Source organism: Mustela nivalis (assembly GCF_964662115.1).
Source record: "Mustela nivalis genome assembly, chromosome: 6".
Classification (NCBI taxonomy): Eukaryota; Metazoa; Chordata; class Mammalia; order Carnivora; family Mustelidae; genus Mustela; species Mustela nivalis.
Genome location: NC_139025.1, coordinates 5,758,570 through 5,775,553, shown reverse-complemented (window position 1 = coordinate 5,775,553; position 16,984 = coordinate 5,758,570). Strand labels below are relative to the sequence as shown.

At 53.2% G+C, this 16,984-nt stretch overlaps 1 protein-coding gene across 1 annotated transcript in view; it reads left to right on the top strand.

The window, feature by feature from the left end:
- Positions 1–5,162: 5,162 nt before the first annotated feature.
- Positions 5,163–16,984, top strand: part of YY1 (YY1 transcription factor) — a 34,358-nt gene continuing 22,536 nt past the window's right edge. The window contains exon 1 of the mRNA XM_082737694.1: positions 5,163–6,396. Coding sequence (XP_082593820.1) covers positions 5,730–6,396 — 667 coding nt within the window. The 5' untranslated portion in view covers positions 5,163–5,729. The remainder of the gene's footprint in view (positions 6,397–16,984) is intronic.

The following is a 16,984-nucleotide window of genomic DNA, read 5'->3' as shown; positions in this document are numbered from 1 at the left end:
CCAAGCACCCAAACGTGGTGCCTCGGCCGTGAAACAGCGTGTGGCTGTGAAAGCTGCCGAGGACTGGAAGAGAAATGCCTCCTCACCCGGCTCAGGGGCCCGCGCGGCACGTGCCTGGCTGCGCAGGTGGGAAGGGTAGGCAAGTCAAAGGAGTCGACTTAGCGTCTCCCCCAGGGGCCGCTGGACCCGCAAAGCGGAGGACAGCTAGTTAGTTTTTTACTAAAGACTTCAGCTCTCCTTAGAGTTACGGGTAGTAACCGATCCATTCACTGGCCTCAGAAAGAGAATTTGATGAAGATCTTACAAAAGTAAAGGACAGGGCGCCCGGGTGTCTCCATTGGTTGAGCGACTGCCTTCAGCTCAGGTCATGATCCTGGAGTCCCGCATCGGGCTCCCAGCTCCACCGGGAGTCTGCTTCTCCCTCTGACCCTCTCCCCTCTCATGCTCTCTCTCTCTCTCAAATAAATAAGGAATCTTTACCAAAAAAGTAAAGGACATAAAAGGACACATAAATGTCAGCTTAAGAGACAGGTCCTTAGGGTATCTCGTGGGGAGATATCTCTTTTTATTTTTAAAAAGATTTTATTTATTTATTTGACACAGAGAGAAATCACAAGTAGGCAGAGAGAGAAGGGGGAAGCAGGCTCCCCGCTGAGCAAAGAAGGCGATGTGGGACTCGATCCCACGACCCTGAGACCACGACCTGAACTGAAGGCAGAGGCTTAACCCACTGAGCCCCCCAGGGAAATATGGCCACACAGCCCAGATTTCACAGACCCCACCTTCAAGAACTCAGGTTAGATGACTGAGACCGGCACACACCTGTAGTGCTTCGTTTGACCTGTACTGACACACACTAGGCATCACTAATTTAGATGCACAAACAGGAAATTTCAACCTGGTTTTCCCAAATATTTTACTGGTAACTCAGTGTGGACCTACATTGGAGTAACATTCAACCTCCCCCCACCCCACCCCAAAATGCAGATCCTAGCTCTACTTGACCTGGCAATGTGACCTTGTGACCCAGCTGCTTTCCCTGGGGACAAAATGAAAAAAAAAAAAAAAAAGCCCATAGCTCTAACATTCTTCATCCTGCGCCTCAGGCGGAAAGCACTAACAGCCTGCTGAAGGGAACCTTGTAAGGACTACACATTAGAACAACCCAGAGCGATTTCACAAAGAAGCTACACTCCTTCGTGATAAGGGAAACTCCTTGGCGTCAGGAGCTCGTTACCTGAATCAGTCCCAACCTGTGAGGGATACACACAAAGTGGGATGAGACTGAACAGCCTCCTTATAATCCACAATAAGACACGGTCTGAAAAGGGGAGAAATACCAGCGTCTTTTAATTCACGTCCTTTATTCTTCTGCTCACGCCTGACCTTCGTCCTCTCCATGAGTGTCCCTAAACCACACACTCTTAAAACTGAATTTGAGCTTTTTTTTTTTTAAGATTTATTTATTCCACAGCGAAAGAGGGAACATAAGCAGGAGGAATGGGAGAGGGGGAAGCAAGCCTCCCGTGGAGCCAGGAGTCCCATATGCGACTCAATCCCAGAACCCCAGAATCATAACCTGAGCTGAAGGCAGATGCTTAATCACTGAGCCATCCAGGCGTCCCCTGACTTTGAACTTTTAATGGAGGTTTCGGGAAAGAAACGACTAGGAAACGAGAGAGGCAGAAGACTTCAAGGATTATGGCTAACAGTCTGCATTTTGTCCTGCTTGTCCAGATCAGGTGGCCAAAGGGCACATTCCAGGCAGGGTATCGGCCACCACATCTCCCAGCCATTACTGAGCTCGGACTTCCCCAGCTCCGAGAAAACAGCACAACTTTTAGGATTCTCCCAATATTCTAATTTTCCCCCCGCAGTTGCTGACATTCATCTCTGTAGTAGCCTGGAAGCCTTGTGCAAAGTCAGAGCCTCTGAGACATTTGAAATGGTCAAGCATGGTGCTTTCAACTTCATTTTTTTTTTTTTTAAGATTTTTATTTGTTTATTTGACAGACAGAGATCACAAGTAGACAGAGAGGCAGACAGAGAGAGAGAGGGAAGCAGGCTCCCTGCTGAGCAGAGAGCCCGATGCGGGACTCGATCCCAGGACCCTGAGACCATAACCCGAGCCGAAGGCAGCAGCTTAACCCACTGAGCCACCCAGGCGCCCTCAACTTCATTTTTTGATGAACCAAAAAAGCAAACCATCATTCCACGTACAAGGCACTCAGCTGTAGACAGACACAGCCATGGCCTTCGCCCTCATAGCTGGAAGGGTAAAAGCATTCAAACGCTGGTGTAAGAAATGCCAGCTTAATTAAATTATGCTGTTTGTCTAAACGCTGTGGCCAAAACAAAAAGGGACTCTAGACATTCAGAGGGAACACTCATGGGCTCAATTCATCCCACCCAAACCGGAGAGTAAAAGCAGGAAAATTATCCCTACGAGTCCCATGGCTCTGAAGTGTCAGCTTTTTTTTTTTTTAAAGGTTTTATTTATTTATTTGACAGAAAGATCACTAGTAGGCAGGCAGAGAGAGAGGAGGAAGCAGGCTCCCTGCCGAGTGGAGAGCCTGAAGTGGGGGTCGATCCCAGGACCCTGAGATCATGACCTGAGCTGAAGGCAGAGGTTTAACCCACTGAGCCACCCGGGGCCCCTTAACCTGTCTTTTTAATTGATTTTTCACCTTTAGGAGCAAGCGCAAGCAGGCTAGGGCAAACGTAGCACACCGTCTTTGCAAATCTAGTCATTCGATCCTTCACAGCTAAAGAGCTGAAGGCAAGAATACCTTCCACCACAGAAAACTCTAGGTCTGTGCTAACAGGTCACCTGCTCTGTGGCAAGTTTTGCTGCTACAGCTCTTGTTTTAGAGAGAGGGGGAGTGTGAGTAGGGGAGGTGGAGGTAGGGGAGATGGAGAGAAAGAATCTCAAGCAGGTGAGCCCAGTGAAGGGCCCGACTTGGAGCTCAATCTCACGACCCTGAGATCACCACTTGAGCCTGAGATCAAGAGTGAGACACATAACTGACTGAGCCACCCAAGCACTCCTGCTCCGGAGCAAGTTTTTGTTCTTTTTAAAAAGATTTAATTTATTTATTTGACAGAGATCACAGGTAGGCAGAGAAGCAGGCAGTGGGGGGTGGGGTGGGGGAGCAGATTCTCCACTGAGTGGAGAGCCTGATTCGGGGCTCAATCCCAGAACCCTGGGATCATAACCTGAGCCAAAGGCAGAGGCTTTAACCCACTGAGCCAGCCAGGAGCCCCTGGGGGAAGTTTTAAAAGCTATTCGTGGAGGGGTGCTTCACTCTCGGTTTTGGCTCAAGTTGTGATCTCAGGGTCGGGGGATGAGAGTGGAGCCCGCTTGCGTCTCTCTCTCCCTCTGCCCCTCCCCCCCCCCACTTGCTCCTTCTCTCTACAATAAATCTTTAAAAGCTATTCATGGAGCAGGCGCCTGGACAGCACTTTGGGACATCTTAACACTGTGTCACACCGGATACCCTTCCCAAGTTTTAAACCCTTTCCAGCTTTCTCCACTTGACGGTGAACATCTACAGGTCTACTTGCTTAGAAGCGGGGCCTCCCCCACCATCTGTCTTGCATCCATGTGGATGTATCAAGTCCTGACAAAGACATTTTCCTGTCAATTACGGGAGAGTGGGGAAAATGAAATTAAGCCACATAAAAAATTCTCCCACAATTGGTTTTCACTTGTGAAATATTTATGCACAATTTATAAGCTATGAAGCCAGAGATGACTTATTTCAACAGATCTGACTTTGCCAAACTGTGTGGGTGCAGCACTCCAAGGGGAATTACTCAGGTTTTGAAACTCAGATTAAAAAAAAAAAAAAAAAAAAAACACACACACTCATTTTCACTCCTTACACTAAAATTCTCAAGTCTTTAAACGGCGTTGAGAAATAAGAACCAAATTGACCGAGTCATTCTTTCGCCAGAACACATCGCCTCGTCTCTACGGTCATCGAGGACCCTGCCTGCCGCGGCAAGTGCGCCCTAAGATGAGCGAGCACAGCGCAGAACCACGGTGGGCTTCACCGCAGGACCCGGTCGGCGGCTCCGGGCATCGGCTCGGCGCTGACCCGGCCGCAGGAGTGCGACGGAGAGCGCGCCTTCCCAGAATCGCAGCGTCCCGAGATGTTCTCAAAAGCCAGGGAGTCTTTATTTTTACTGCTTTAAACCAACGGCCGGGTGAACCAGAAGGCGGAGGGCGGGCAGAGCCCCGTCGGGCGACCCCGCGGCCAGTCGGACGGCGCGGGCCTCCCTCGTTCGCCCGCAAACGCCCAGGCTCTGCGGCGGCGCCGCGCGGGGCGGCCGAGGACGAGACGACGCGGAGCCCGGTGGGCACCAGGAGTGTCCAGAAAGCGAGAAACCGGTGAAGGCGGCGGTCAAGGCAGAACTGATCGGCTGGAGCGCGAAGGAAGGGACGCTCGAAGGAAATTCCAGGCGGCCCGGGAGCCGGCCGCGCGACGACGGGGGGCCGCGGGCACCCAACGGCCCGGCCTCGGGTCTCCGCGGGTCCCAAAAGGATAACGGACATCCTCCCAACGGTGGGCCCGGGGCTCCGCGCGCCGCTTCCGCCCGGCCGCCCCGCCCCGCCCCGGCCGCCCCGCGCGGCCCACCTGCGCTCGGCCCCCGGCCCGCCGCGGCGCGATGCGGGCCCGCGGCCACGCTCCTCGGCGGCCCGCCCGCCTTTGTCCGCCGGGCCCTCCGCACTCACCGCCGCCATCGCCCGCCCGGAGCCCGGCGCCACGAGCAAACGCCGCCCGGCGCGAAAAAGGAGGCACAGGCGTTTCTCGTCAGAGCAGACTTTATTGGGCGCCGGGGCCGCCGCGAGCGCGCCGCCCGCTCCCCCGCGCCGCCCCCGGGCCGCTCGCCGGCCGGGACCCCGCGCGCGGCCCGCCCGCCCGCCCCTGCAGACCCCCTCCCCGCGGCGCCGGGGGCCGCGCACCGCTCACCGGCTCCCGAGGCGGCGGCTGCAGCGGCGACGCCCCGCTCCCGAGTGCGGCCCGGGCCCGGGGCGGCGGATTTCGCTGCTGTGGCACCGCGGAGGGAGGGAGGGAGCCGCGCGACTTGCGGCGGCGGCGGCGGCGCGCTGACGTCACACGCCGCGGCCAGCCGGCGCGCGCGGGGGCCGCCCCATCGACCCCAATCCGGGAGGAGCCCGGGTGAGTGGGCGGGGCTGCGGTGGCGAACGGGCAGATCGATTGGCAGAGGGGGAGGAGCGAGAGGGCCAGCGGGCGAGTGGGAGCGAGGCGGGGCGGGCCGAGGCCAGCGCGGAAGTCTCGCGAGGCCGAGTCTGAGCGGAGTGTGGCGGCGGCGGCGGCGGCGAGATCTGGGCTCGGGGTGAGGAGTTGGTATTTGTGTGGAAGGAGGCGGAGGCGCAGGAGGAAGGGGGAAGCGGAGCGCCGGCCCGGAGGGCGGGAGGAGGCGCGGCCAGAGCGGGCGGCCGAGGCGCGGCGAGGCGGGGCGCCGGGGCAAGCAGCGGCCGAGCGAGCGCGGGGCGCACCGAGGCGAGGAGGCGGGGAAGCCCGCCGCCGCCGCCGCCGCGCCCGCCCCTTCCCCCCGCCGCCCGCCCCCTCTCCCCCCGCCCGCCTGCCCGCCGCCTTCCTCCCTCTGCCTTCCTTCCCCACGGCCGGCCGCCTCCTCGCCCGCCCGCCCGTAGCCCCGGAGCCGAGGCCGCCGCGGCCGTGGCGGCGGAGCCCTCAGCCATGGCCTCGGGCGACACCCTCTACATCGCCACGGACGGCTCGGAGATGCCGGCCGAGATCGTGGAGCTGCACGAGATCGAGGTGGAGACCATCCCGGTGGAGACCATCGAGACCACGGTGGTGGGCGAGGAGGAGGAGGACGACGACGACGACGAGGACGGCGGCGGCGGCGACCACGGCGGCGGGGGCGGCCACGGGCACGCGGGCCACCACCACCACCACCACCACCACCACCCGCCCATGATCGCGCTGCAGCCGCTCGTCACCGACGACCCGACCCAGGTGCACCACCACCAGGAGGTGATCCTGGTGCAGACGCGCGAGGAGGTGGTGGGCGGCGACGACTCGGACGGGCTGCGCGCCGAGGACGGCTTCGAGGACCAGATCCTCATCCCGGTGCCCGCGCCGGCCGGCGGCGACGACGACTACATCGAGCAGACGCTGGTCACCGTGGCGGCGGCCGGCAAGAGCGGCGGCGGCGGCTCGTCGTCGTCGGGCGGCGGCCGCGTCAAGAAGGGCGGCGGCAAGAAGAGCGGCAAGAAGGGCTACCTCGGCGGCGGGGCCGGGGCGGCGGGCGGCGCGGACGCGGGCAACAAGAAGTGGGAGCAGAAGCAGGTGCAGATCAAGACCCTGGAGGGCGAGTTCTCGGTCACCATGTGGTCCTCAGGTGAGCGCCGGCGCGCGCCGGCCCCCGGGATGTTTTTGTTTTGAAGGGAAGCCATGTTTTATGTGTGTGATGGGCGCCGCCATCTTCTTCGCAGGGCAAGTATGGCGGCCCCAAAAGATGGCGGGCCGCGGCGGGGGCGGCGGGCGGCGGGCCGGCGGGCCGAAGATGGCGGCGGGAGGCGCGGCGCCGCCCGCTAGGCCGCAATGGCGTAGTTTCCCCGGGCGGGGCGGCCGCGCGGCGCGGGGCGGGGCCGGGCGGCGCGGCGGGGCGGGGCGGGGCGCGCTCGGGCCAACGGACGGCCGCCGGCCCGTTGTCCGCCGCCCCCGCCCGGCCGGCTCCACGCGAGGCCCGGGGGCGCGCGGGCAGCGGGGCTGCGCGGACCTCACGCCCGGCCGGGCAGCCCGCCGCCGCCTCCCCCCAGCCCCAGCTCCCCGCCCCCCGCCGTCCTCGGAGTGTGGGGGGGGGGCGCCCGGGCCCCGCTCCGCCCCCTTCCCCGGACTCTCCGCTGCTCCCGAGACGCGCCTTCCGCTCCCACGCCCGGCGCGCAGGCCGGACCCTGCCAGCGGCCGCGCTCCCCGCGCTCGCCGGCTGGGGCGGGACTTGGGCACGTAGGGCTCGCGTGTGCGGGCTCCGCGCTGCCGGCGAGGCCCTCGCTCGGGCCCCCTCCCCGCCCGCGGCACGGTGGGGAGCGGGTCCGCGAGGTTTTGTAGGTTGTTGCGAACCCTCTACGTTTGGGGGAGTGTCCCTAGGTGTGTGTCCGTGGAGACGGGTCGGTGAGCTGCCCGGCTGCGGGCGTTTGTCCCCGGATTAATGCCGCGGGTGCTTGAAGTGTCCGCTCGCTTTCCGGTGCGTGGCAGGCGGCCCGCTTCCTTTCCCGGGGAGGAGAGATTCCGGAAGGCCGGAGAGAAGAGGGCAGAAGGGACTTGCCTGCGTGTCGAAGTCGGCTCTTCCTCGCTTGTGGCCGTAGGACGCTGCGAGTCCGCGTCCGGTTACTGGATGCCCATGTCCCCTGGTTCAGCCTCCGGGGCCGTGGAGGGACGTGCGAGGGATCCTGCCGGCGCTTACACTAGTTCCACGTTGTGGGGACCCCCCCGCCCCCACCGTAGGGCTGTGGCGGTGGTCGGGATGGAGCCTCACACTGCGATGACCCTTGAGTATGAATGGGTGGCTGACTGCGAGGGGAAGGCTGGGCCGGCGCGGCTGCAGGGGAGCCCTCGGGGAGCTACCGGAGTTGCACGGCTCCGGGACTCGGGCCGGCAGGGCAGAGGCTGCTGCTCTGCGTTTCCGAGTGCTCGTGGACGTCGGGGCACTTTGCGTTTAGACGCAACCTGCCCGCTTATTCCGTGGTTACCAGAAAACCTTCCGGAGAGTTGGTAGCGTGCGCACCCGTGGTGTTGGAACCCAAAGTCTTCTCTCTCCACTAATACGCAGAGTAAGAGTCGGGCCAATCCGTTGTTGCTGAGTTTTGCTGAATCCAGGGTCCCCTCTCAAATTAGATTTTTTAAAAAAGATTTTATTGGTTTATTTGACAGATCACAAGTAGGCAGACTGAGAAAGGGGGGGAGCAGGCTCCCTGCCAAGCAGAGATCCCGTCGTGGGACTCGATCCCAGGACCCCGAGATCATGACCGGAGCTGAAGGCAGAGGCTTTAACCCACTGAGCCACCCAGGCGCCCCTGAAATGAGATCTTGCTAGAAAGATACCTTAACTATAAACTAAATTTGTTTTTTCTCATGGTGAGGACGTGTTGGTTTTATAGAAATTTAGAAAACTAGGGTGTTTTAAATTTTCTGTATTCGATCTTATCAAATTGCTTGCCTACTTCATACCCAGAAAACCTGGTAATGGAGGGTTCACTGGATGAGGTGATGGGTATGGAGTCAGCCAGGCGAGGGGGAAGGTCTGAGGGGCCTGACTAATGGGAGTTAATTTACAATTAAGTCAGCATTTCAAAGTCATTATTTCCCCTGTGCAAGTTGTTTCTTACAGAGTTGCACAGTTTGGGGTTATTTTAATGCTCATTTCTTTGCAGAGTTAGTTGCCTGGTGCATTACAGAGTACTCGATGTCTAAAGGTAGTTATAAATATTTGATGGCAATAACATAGTAAGGCCTGATTCCTCAGACATGTTTTGTGGTGAACTAGTCCTCTTCCTTGTCCTTGTGGCTTGGGATTATTTACCAAAGAGAAGCCTAATAGTTGGTGATTAACTATGCATGCCCCAAGTTCAAGTTCTGAATATAGTGGAATCTTAGGAACTGAAATGAGGAGGTGATTGATAATAGGTGAAGAAATCAAAGCAGTTTAATTGTTTTTTTTTTTTTTTTAAGATTTTATTTATTTATTTGAGAGAGAGACAGTGAGAGAAAGCATGAGAGGCAAGAAGGTCAGAGGGAGAAGCAGACTCCCCATGGAGCAGGGAGCCCGATGCAGGACTCGACCCCAGGACTCTGGGACCGTGACCTGAGCCAAAGGCAGTTGCTTAACCAACTGAGCCACCCAGGCGCCCCAAAGCAGTTTAATTGTTAAGCTGAATTTCTCGGTGTGTGTGTGTTGGCTGTGGTAGCCAGTATGCTCAGTGCTTTCATCCGATCCTAGGCTAGAAGGTTTGAACGCCGCTGTGGTTTCATGGCACAGTCCTTTGGATGGGAAAGAGCTGTGAGGTGACCATTTTGCCCAAGTCCAAGCTTAGTTCCCTGAAGTCCTTATTTAAAAAATTGTACACAGGGTATTCTCAGGACTCTAGTTATTGTTAGTTTCTAGGCTAAAAAAACTTAGTGGGAGCCAGCGCGGTCGTGGAAACCAAATCTTTGGATTTTACGGGTTTCTTTTGCTTGTGTGCTATGTTGCTCTAATTGCCCACAGAGTCACAGCGGTCTGTGTGACTGGCATCTCTTTATTGGAATAACGGGAAAGGAATCTAGTGGATCTGCTTTTTTTTTTTTTTTTTTTTTTTTTTTTTTTTTTAAAGATTTTATTTATTTATTGGACAGAGAGAAATCACAAGTAGATGGAGAGGCAGGCAGAGAGAGAGAGAGGGAAGCAGGCTCCCTGCTGAGCAGAGAGCCCGATGCGGGACTCGATCCCAGGACCCTGAGATCATGACCTGAGCCGAAGGCAGCGGCTTAACCCACTGAGCCACCCAGGCGCCCGGATCTGCTTTTTTCTTTCCTCTTTTTAACTGATGTAATTCACGTGGGCGCAGTTCCGTGGCTTGTGCTGTATTCACCAGGTTGTGTGGCCGTCACCGCCAGCTAATTCCACAGTATTTTCAACATCTCAGAAAGAAAACCCATATCCGTGAGCAGGAACTCCCCATTTCCCCTCACCCTCCAGCCCCTGGCAGCCACTAATCTACTTTGTGTTTCTCTGGCTTTGCCCATTCTGGACATTTAAATGGAGTCATAACCATCTGTGGGCTTGTGTCTGTGGCTTAGCCGGTGTGCAAGGTTCAGCCACATTGTCGAGTGTACTTCATTCCTTTTTAAGGCTGAGTAAGGTTCCGTAGTGTAGGTACTAGAGCAGGGCCTGCTTGTTTATGCGTAGAAGATGAGGGCTCAGTGAGGCTGAGTATGTTTTGGTGTTTCATCACACCTCAGCTGTGTCTTAAACATGCTTAATCCACTGTTTTAAGGCCCTTGTTTATTTTGGGGTCTTTTCCTGGCACATGATGAATGAACATTTCCATGTTGCCTGACGTAGGGCACAGTCTCCTGTATGTTTTTCCCTAGATTGTCATCATATAGGACGGATACTGTTCTAAAGATCTAACTATAAACTAAACCGCTTAATCATGGACAAATAGGGACTCTCATGATAAAAGCTGAGTATTTAAAACATTTAGGGCTTTTAAAATTTTTACTTAGTTTATTTTTTTTAGAGAGGGAGAGTACCCCCACCTGTGGGAGGGGGCAGGGAGAGAAAGAGAGACTCCCCGCTGAGCACGAAGGGCTTGATCTTGGGCTTGATCTGGGGCTCCATCTCAAAACCCAGAGATATGACCTGAGCAGACATCAAGAGTCAGATGCTTAACTGACTCAGCCTCCCAGGTGCCCGTAAAACATTTAGTTTGGAGAGAAACCTAAGAAGACTGTAAAATCTGAGGCTTCATGTATTTATTTATTTATTTATTTATTTGACAGAGATCACAAGTAGGCAGAGAGGCAGGTGGGGGTGGGGAGCAGGCTCCCCACTGAGCAGAGAGCCCGAGGCTGGATCCCAGGACCTTGAGATCATGACCTGAGCCGAAGGCAGAGGCTTAACCCACTGAGCCACTCAGGCGCCCCGAGGTTGCAGGTATTTGGAAATCGTGACCTTCACTCAAGGCTGTTGGTATTTTACTTATCTTTTGTTAGACCAAATACCGAAGAGCTTCATGCTGGATTGAGCAAAACATCTAAGACCAGAAAAGACCATCGATATTAAAGTCAGTAAAGCGAAAGAAAGTTGAAAAGTATTTAACTGTTTGTCAGTTCTTTATATTCAGAAAACCCAAATTTGCTAAAAGTTACTAGTCCTGATCATTGGCCACTCCTGTGCGGGTTTTCCACCTCTTCCTCCTTTACCTGTTTATCCTTAGCTAGAGATGCCCTGCACATAAACTCCCACGGAGCCAAGCTGCAGAACAACCCCCCCTTCCGCCCCGCCAAGTGATCTTGTCAAGCCTGTGACCTACATAGGGCAGTCTAAGTCAGAGATCCTGATTCCTGACCCAGCAGCTTTGGAAGCTGGCTCACTGATGTAGACTCCGTGCTGCCGGACTCCAGGTGCTTCACCTGTCGTCTTCCCTCTCACCGGCAGCGGCGGACTCCCCCTCCTGGCAAAGGAAAATCCCTATCAGGAAAAGGTCAGGGCTCCTGACCCTTACCTACTGGCTAGCATTTTAGACTTTGGAAGAGAATAAGTAAAATGATAAACTTAAAAATGTGTGCTAGACTCCTGGGTGTTTATTCACCAAAAGCTTACTGGTTTTTTGTTGTTGGCAGTCTGTTTAGTGAGGTGGGCTTAAGGCTGAGAAGTTTAGGGTCCTGTAACAGGTTATTAGCAAAAACAATGACTAGAAGGATCATTTCTTAGGATTTTCATTCCTTCGTTAACTCCTGTTCCGCTCTTCTCAGGGCACCATTTTGTGAACTCTGCTCTTTTTCCCATAGGAGTATATGAAAGCGAAAACTTGTTATAATTTTTCAATCTGAGTATTTACAGTGGGTTGTATTCTGTAGTATTGTTGGGTAAACATTCAAACCTTGTATTTGTAAAATCTGGCATCTGAAACGCTGCTTCGAGGTTGACAGTAGCATTCATGTCGTTACTGTTAGCAGAATATCGGGAAGGCGTGTGGAGGTTTTGGAAGTTAACTGACCATACCATATGCATTTGTACCTTCCTTTGTGGGGAGGACTTCATTACAGTCCATGAGAGGACCGTTCCCATTCCCAAGTGCCGCGTTTTAATGGGTCCCATTCTGTTTAATTTGTGATTAATTGTCAATAACAACAGGCCCAGTGGTTTCTGGTAATCACGTTAGTAACAGCATCAGATTTCCACTTGACACAGCACTGACCAAAGTATCTTGCCTCGGAGTATCTTAACTTCTGACCTCGGTGTCCTTGTAAAATGACTTCCTTTAGAAAAAGAACTTCTTCCCAAACTCCTGAATGACCATAGGAACCAGTGTACTCACTTTCTTAAAGCAGAACTCTTAAATTTTAGCGGGACCTGCTGAATGAAGTTTTAGGAGCTCTTGAGTAAAATTCTTTTTTTTTTTCCCTTGAGTAAAATTCTTGATAATCACTCGATGCCTTTGAGGTTACACAGTGCTCCTAAGATTAACATGAAGACAGTGTAAGTGGTTGTGAAGGACTTTTCTTTCTTGTATTAATGATCTCCCTTAGATACAAGAAGCGTGGAGAAGGGGAGGAGGCTGCCATTGCTCTTCTGTTGGAGCCCGGACCCTTTCTCTTCTGGGAGAGCCACAGACTTGAACAGAATCTCCGGTATTGCACAGGTGACCGCGCCTGTGAAAACACCCTGAAGTGTCTCTCTCTTTGTAGTTCTCCACTCAGTCCTCTTCTCTTCCTTCTATCTTCCAGCGCCTAAGCACCCAGAAACTCTGAAGGAGAAGCTGCTGCTGCTCCTCCAGTTGACAGTTGGCTTTTAATTTCTTACTTTGCTGGCAACTCACTCACAGTTTGTGCTAATACGTATGATTCCTGTATTAAATAGATGTTACAGATTCTTTTTTTTTTCCTTAAGATTTATTTATTTTAGAGAGCATGAGTTGGGGGGGGCAGGAGGCAGGGGGAGAGAGAATCTGAAGCCGACTCTGTGCTGAGTGTAGAGCCCCACGTGGGGCAAGATCTCATGACCCCAGATCATGACCCGAGCGGAAACTAGGAGTCATACAGTTAACAGACTGAGCCACCCAGGTGCCCCAGTTTTTATAGATCCTTAACAAAGACCACATACAGACTTCTGGATTGCATGTCAGGGGAATCTAGGCGTACACTCTCTCTACCTTCCTGTATTTTCTAAGACTTCATCAGATGGCTTCACTCCTCTGCTTGAAAACCCCTCTAACAGTGTGGATAATAGTTAATGTCACTGAACTGTAGATTTTTAAAAGGGTAAATACCGTATTTTGTGTCTTCACCTCCGTACACAGCCTGCGCATGCCACATCATGTTCAGTTGAAGTGCAGGCCGCATCACGGGCAGCACATGATCTGGCCCCGCTGTCCTGCCCTCCTCGCTCCTTCCTCCCTCCACTCCCTTCATGCTCCGGCCTGGCGAGCCCTCTTTCCGTCCGTGCGCTTGTTTCTCTGCTCTCACCTCTGCCTTCAGTGCAGTGACCCCAGATGTCCCATTCTTGTGCTGCCGTGTTCACATCTCCGCTCTGGGAGGCCTTCCCTGGTCCTCTACTCTCACTCTCACTCCTAATGAAACTCCTGTTTTATTTTCTTTGTAGCAGTGTCTGAAGCTATCTTGCTTTTTTTTTTTCTTTTAACCTGCTTCTTTCTGCTTCCTCTAGGGAGTAAGTTGTGGGCTTGTGACCCTCAGCCTTAGGATGGCACTAGGCATTTAGAAGATTCTCGGTCCGTAACTGGGTGAACAATCAGCACATGGAAATTATGCAGTAAGGCAGAATCGCAGCCTAGTGACCTGAGTACCACCCTCCTGCCGGACCGCATAGGTGGGAAAGAAGTCTATAGGGTGAGGAGAGGGTGTGCAGGAGTGTTCCCTTTTTAGGAAAGGCATGGGCTACACAGTCGATCCTAGTTTCAAATCTTAGATCGGCCACTTAACTGCGTTTCTTCAGGTACATGACTTGGCACTTCTAAGGCTTGTTTCTTAAGCCAGATGCATGAAGTTAGTGTCTTTGAGGTTTTGTCTGCGTCAGGGATAGGACAGTTACTAGCCTGAAGCAGGTACTCAGTAAATGATAGTATCTTGTCCTAAGGTCTCTGTTAGTGGGGAAACATGGAAACAGCCTTTGACTGATTTCTACCTGTTGCTTAGCAATGAATCTCAAATAGTTAGCGGCGCCCCCCCCGCCCCCCGCCAAGGTTTCCCCAGTGAAGGTTTGGGTGAGGGCAGTGGTGAGTTGGTGATGTTGTTTTTGCCGGAAGTCTCCCAGAAAGGTCAGACCGAAGCTGATCGCCTAAGATGAAAGGTGTGGGGGAACAAAATCTAGCCAACCCATATAAGTAAGTAGTTGGTAAATAAATACGGGAGTTGGTGAAAATAGAAGATCAGGATCACAGGAAAAAAGGAAGTGTGCAGGTCAACCCTCTTGAGTTTCCTGGCGGTTGAGGTAGAAAAGGAAGGCGTACTACTGATAACGGATTCTAGCTACGATGAGAACAACGCGTAGGGAAATCAAGCTTTTCTGAGGACTGAATTCTTAGGTAAACTGCTTCTATATGAAGGGGATCACCGGGTCACAGTGCAGATTCCAGCCGGTGTGGTGTCCAGAATTTCACGTGGTGTCTTAGAAGAGCCAAAGACTGAAAACGTAACCTAATGGAATGTGACTCCGAATTTCCATGTCCTTTCCATGCTTCCTCTCCCCCGACAGAAGTCGAGCATTCCTTCACAACCGTTAAGTGTGGGACCTGCTGTTCCCCTTAAGCCCAGGAGGGTGGGGAGAGTGGAACAGAGGGGTCTGGCTCTCTCCTCCCTGTGTTCCTAGATGCCGAGGCTGCCCTGTAAAGCATTCTCGGGCTTCAGCCTTACCGGTGGTCTTCTCTTTTATAAGAAACGAAGAAACCAAGCAAGGTTCACTGACAAGTGAAAGACCTCTTGAAGGAAGGAGGTCTGGGCTTTGGAGAGCAGTGGATGCAGGGGTGCGGGGTGAGAGGTGGGCAGAGGGGAAGGTGTCTTCGTGTTACCTGATACCTTTTCTCCCACGTTGAGGAACAGGGCCAGAGGGCTGCTGCTTTGATAGGGCTGGGGAGGGCAGGTCAGACCACTTTTTAAACCTCTTCATGGACCTGTTAGAGTGTCCAGCCTTTCCATTTAGTTTAATCCTCTCCCTCTCTCTCTCTTTTTAAAAATATATTTGAGTCTTTATTCAAAGACTATTTACTTATTTAAAGTACAGTCCTCCTCCCCCATGTGGAGCTCGAACTCATGGCCCCAAGATCCAGACTCACATGTTTTGCCAGCTGCGCCAGCCAGGTGTCCCATTGCCTTTTTCTTTTCTTTTCTTTTTTTTTTTTTTTTAAGATTTTATTTATTTATTTGTCAGAGAGAGAGAGCGAGCACACAAGCAGGCAGAGTGGCAGCCAGAGACTGAGAAAGAGAAGCAGGGTCCTTGCTTACGGGGAGCCCAGTGCGGGATTCGATCCCAGGACCCTGGGATCATGACGTGAGCCAAAGGCAGCTGCTTAACTGACCGAGCCATGCGGGTGCCCCCCCCATCACTATCTTTTTGACCGAAGTTATTCTGAGTCTCTGCTTTGCCTCTCAAACCAGGCTGAGAATGAGGCTGGCTTCGGTAATGAAGACGTGAGCAGAATAGTTGAGAGGTGGGGATAGGACGGGCTTGTTTATACAGGAGCCCCTCCTTAATCTGTGGGGGTGCGCTCCAAGACCCCGGTAGAGGTCTGGCACCACACCCACTTAAAACTTAACTGCTGAGGGATGCCTGAGTGGCTCAGTAGGTTAGGCAGCCGTTGTGATCCCAGTGTCCTGGGATCGAGTTCCACATCGGGCCCCCTGCTCAGTGGGGATCCTGCTTCACCGTCTGCCTTCGCCTGCCACTCTGCCTGCCTGTGTGCTCTCCGACAAATAAATAAAAATTGGAAAAAAACGAAACAAAACAAAACATAACTGCTGAGGGGCAACTGCTCAGTGGGTTAAAGCCTCTGTCTTCGGCTCAGGTCATGATCTCAGGGTCCTGGGATCAAGCCTGTGGCCAGCTTCTTGCTCATGGGGCGTCTGCTTCTCCCTCTCCCTCTGCTCCTAACCGCCCCCATAAATAAAACCTTAAAAAAATTGCTGATTAACGATAATAATAGAACGATTACAAACATATGCTGTAATAAAAGTTAAGCGAATGGTTTTCCTCTTAAACTACGTTAGAGTGCTGCACTCACACTTGTGATGGTGGGAAATGGTGAACTGCTTCTGTGAGGAGACTAGCGAGGGAAGGACTCGGGGAGCACTGGAGGTAGCAGAGGGCACCTGCGGTTGGCAGAAAGAGGATCCCCTGCCTCCAAACCATTTGAATACAAAATGTGTGCCCCATTTATAGGTGGCACTGGCTAGATTTTGTTTTTCCATATCTTCCAGCTAAGGCCATTTTACTTTGGTCTGGTTGTTGTAGGTGGTCTGCTTTTAGCCAGTGTTAGTGAGTACTGGAATCACCTGATCCAGGTGTGATGAGAAGTTCTCATTAAAATGTTTTCTTAGGGGCGCCTGGGTGGCTCAGTGGGTTAAGCCTTTGCCTTCAGCTCAGGTCATGATCTCAGGGTCCTGGGATCGAGTCCTGTATCGGGCTCTCTGCTCAGCAGGGAGCCTGCTTCCCTCTCTCTCTCTCTCTCTGCCTGCCTCTCTGCCTACTTGTGATTTCTCTCTGTCAAATAAATAAATAAAATCTTTAAAAAAAAATGTTTTCTTAGAACCTAGGGGGCTTAGTCTTTAAGCATCTGCCTTTTGCTCTGGTCATGATCCTGGAGTCCTGGGATGGAGCCTGGCATCGGGCTCCCTGCTGGGCGGGAAACCTGTTTCTCCCTCTCCCACTCCCCCTGCTTGTGATCCTCTCTTGCTGTGTCTTTGTCAAATAAATAAATAAAATCTTAAAAAAAAAAACTAGAAGATGGCAAACATTGTCTTTAATTTCTCCGACCATAAAACCAAACATCTTTTGTCATTTCTCAAGCAGCTTTCTTCAAAATATGATTTCTATTTATATAAATAGTTTATTTCCTGACATTGTGTTGTTGAGTAGTTATTTTTTTTATTTTTATTTTTTTAAAAGATTTTATTTATTTATTTGACAGAGAGAGATCACAGTAGACAGAGAGGCAGGCAGAGAGAGGAGGAAGCAGGCTCCCCGCCAAGCAGAGAGCCCGATGCGGGACTCG